Source organism: Penaeus monodon, chromosome 43 (assembly GCF_015228065.2).
Source record: "Penaeus monodon isolate SGIC_2016 chromosome 43, NSTDA_Pmon_1, whole genome shotgun sequence".
In the NCBI taxonomy this organism is placed as follows: domain Eukaryota; kingdom Metazoa; phylum Arthropoda; class Malacostraca; order Decapoda; family Penaeidae; genus Penaeus; species Penaeus monodon.
Window position 1 is genome coordinate 5,794,437 of NC_051428.1, and position 2,500 is coordinate 5,796,936.

General features: G+C 40.5%; 1 protein-coding gene across 1 annotated transcript in view; it reads right to left on the bottom strand.

The window, feature by feature from the left end:
- The window catches only part of LOC119568429 (probable diacyglycerol O-acyltransferase tgs1), a 9,318-nt gene that overhangs the window by 1,009 nt on the left and 5,809 nt on the right, over positions 1-2,500 (bottom strand). Inside the window, exons 3-5 of the mRNA XM_037916951.1 lie at positions 2,220-2,402; positions 1,076-1,153; positions 1-151 (exon numbers count right to left, since the gene is read on the bottom strand). The exon at positions 1-151 is cut by the window's left edge and continues 1,009 nt beyond it. Of these exons, the coding sequence (XP_037772879.1) occupies positions 1-151; positions 1,076-1,153; positions 2,220-2,402 (412 nt within the window). The remainder of the gene's footprint in view (positions 152-1,075; positions 1,154-2,219; positions 2,403-2,500) is intronic.

Below are 2,500 nucleotides of genomic sequence, written 5' to 3' on the forward strand. Positions count from 1 at the left end.
GACGACGCCAGATCCGCGAGGACGCGCTCCACCTCGGCTGCCATGTTGTCCATCAGCTCCTGGGCAAACTCGGCGTTGTGGATGAGCGCCGAGTCCACGTTGAGGCCGCAGCGCACTCGGCCGCAGTAGCTGAGCATGGACACACCCAGGCCTTCAGACGGGGAGGGAATGGCGCGTTAAAGCTAGAGGCAAATGCATGTTGAAAAGGAGATTCATTCGAAAACAAGCAGGGTCAGCTGTTTCTAAAAGTATCTAGGGTCTCGAAATGGCTGGAAACATCCTTTAAACGAATGAATAAAATTCGCGAGTGAATAATAATAGCTAAAATGCAGGACGGTAGTATCCAGAAGTTAAGGTTTTGTTTATGGGACTATGTGTAGCGTTGACCAACTGGATAGATTAAAAATATTTATGATAAAGATGTCTCTACATTTTCTCTTTTTCTCCTCTTGGTAAAATATCCAAATAACAGCGTAATTTCAAAGGTGGGTGTGCAGTTCGATCATGCCAGCCTTTTTATACAGCATTTTTTGGTCATTTTAAGGTCATACTATTAAACTTACTGACATATTATCATATTAAACTTCTAAATTCCAAACAAATTGACTCCCCCCCCCCCCGAGGAGCGCTGGAAAGATCTGGGGGAGGGGGCGGTGACGCAAAAGGAGGTGGTAGGGGGGGGGGGGGATTAGGAGCAGTTAATAAGTAACTTGTTGCTTTTTTTTTTTTTTTTTTTTTTTTTTTACAAAATCTGAATGAAAAATAAAATGTCATCGTCATTAAAAGGTAAAGGAACACGTATGAAAACTGTGCTTAATCTTGTTTTCAATTTGAAACACACACACACAAAATGTGTGTTCGCATGTGTGTATGAGTAGGGGGGGGGAGGTTAGAAATCCACCCGGAAGCCAAGGGAGCGCCAGCCTGGAAAAGTTTGGGAACCACACACACACACACACACACACACACACACACACACACACACACACACACACACACACACACACACACACACACACACAAACAACACACACACACACAAACACGCTCTTGCATTCGTGTCTGTCTCCATTACCTGTTCTGCTCTTATTAGGAATCCAAAACATTAAATCGTCCACACGTTGACCGAAGAGTCTGATTGCTTCTTTGGGACCTGACGAAAAAGAAGAAAAAAAAAACCATCATAACACATCAACATCACATATTGCAAAGAGAAATATAGCAAGAACCTGCAAATGCAATCCAGTATAATTTTTTTTCTCGTAATTATCACCACGAGCATCTACACCAGAACAGAAGACCATATACGCATACATAAGGCTTCTTGAGGTGAAACTTCCAGCACACAGGCCGTAAAGAGACATGTTGGGACGCGCATGAGGTTGAGAAATATGACGGTAATCTTTCTTTTCTTTTTTATTTATTTTATTTATTTATTTTTATTTTTATTTTTTATTATTATTTTTTTTTTTGGTGGTGGTGGGGGTGAGTGCTGAGACAAGGCTGTATATAGAAAACATCTTTTATCAGTTACCCATTTATTATTATTATTATTATTATTATTATTATTATTATTATTATTATTATTATTATTATTATTATTATTATTATTATCATTATTACTATTATAATAATTATTATTATTTTCTTTTTTGTTTTTAGTGGAGGGTGGGGGTGTGGGAGGGGGCGTGAGTGCTGAGACAAGGCTGTGTGTAGAAAATTTCTTTCCCGGATTAAACAATAATAACATAAATGTGTGGATAATAAGGCTGTGTATAAGAAAGACTTTGTAGAAATTATCTTATCAACAGAGTCAAATAAAACGCTAAATTAGTGATGGAAATTATTTATCGCTTCAGTCGCGGGTATATTTATTCTCTTAATATTTCCACACACAAGAACCCTATATTCGACAAGGTCATGAACAAGAACAAGAAAAGTGTGTGGAAAGATACAGAGAGAGAGAGAGAGAGAAGAGAAAGAGAAAGAGAGAGAAAGAGAGAGAGAGAGAGAGAGAGAGAGAGAGAGAGAGAGAGAGAGAGAGAGAGAGAGAGAGAGAGAAGAATGAATGAATGGAAGGGAGGGAAGGCGTGAGTGAATGAATGGATAAATGAATCATTGAATGAATGAATACGCGAGAGAGAGAGGATATAGAGAGAGAAATAAAGAGATAAAAGAAGCATTTCCCATTTCCTCTTTCCATCTACCCTCTTCCTCACCGGGCATGTTAGACGAGACCATCGTGACCCCGTGGGTGTTGAGGGCACGGCGGGCGAGGGCAGCTGGGAGGAGGTTGGAAATGAGGTCAAGGGCGAAGTAATTTGCCATGACATCAGGGGACGTCTTCAGGATGTTGATGCGGCGATGTATCTGCTGCAGCCGCTCCAAGGAAGACATCTCGCCTGAGGGCACACGGGAGACAAGAGGTGGTGAAGACAAGACGAGATGAAAAAAAAGTGAATTTGCATATATAATGGATAGATAATGAAGGAGCAAATAT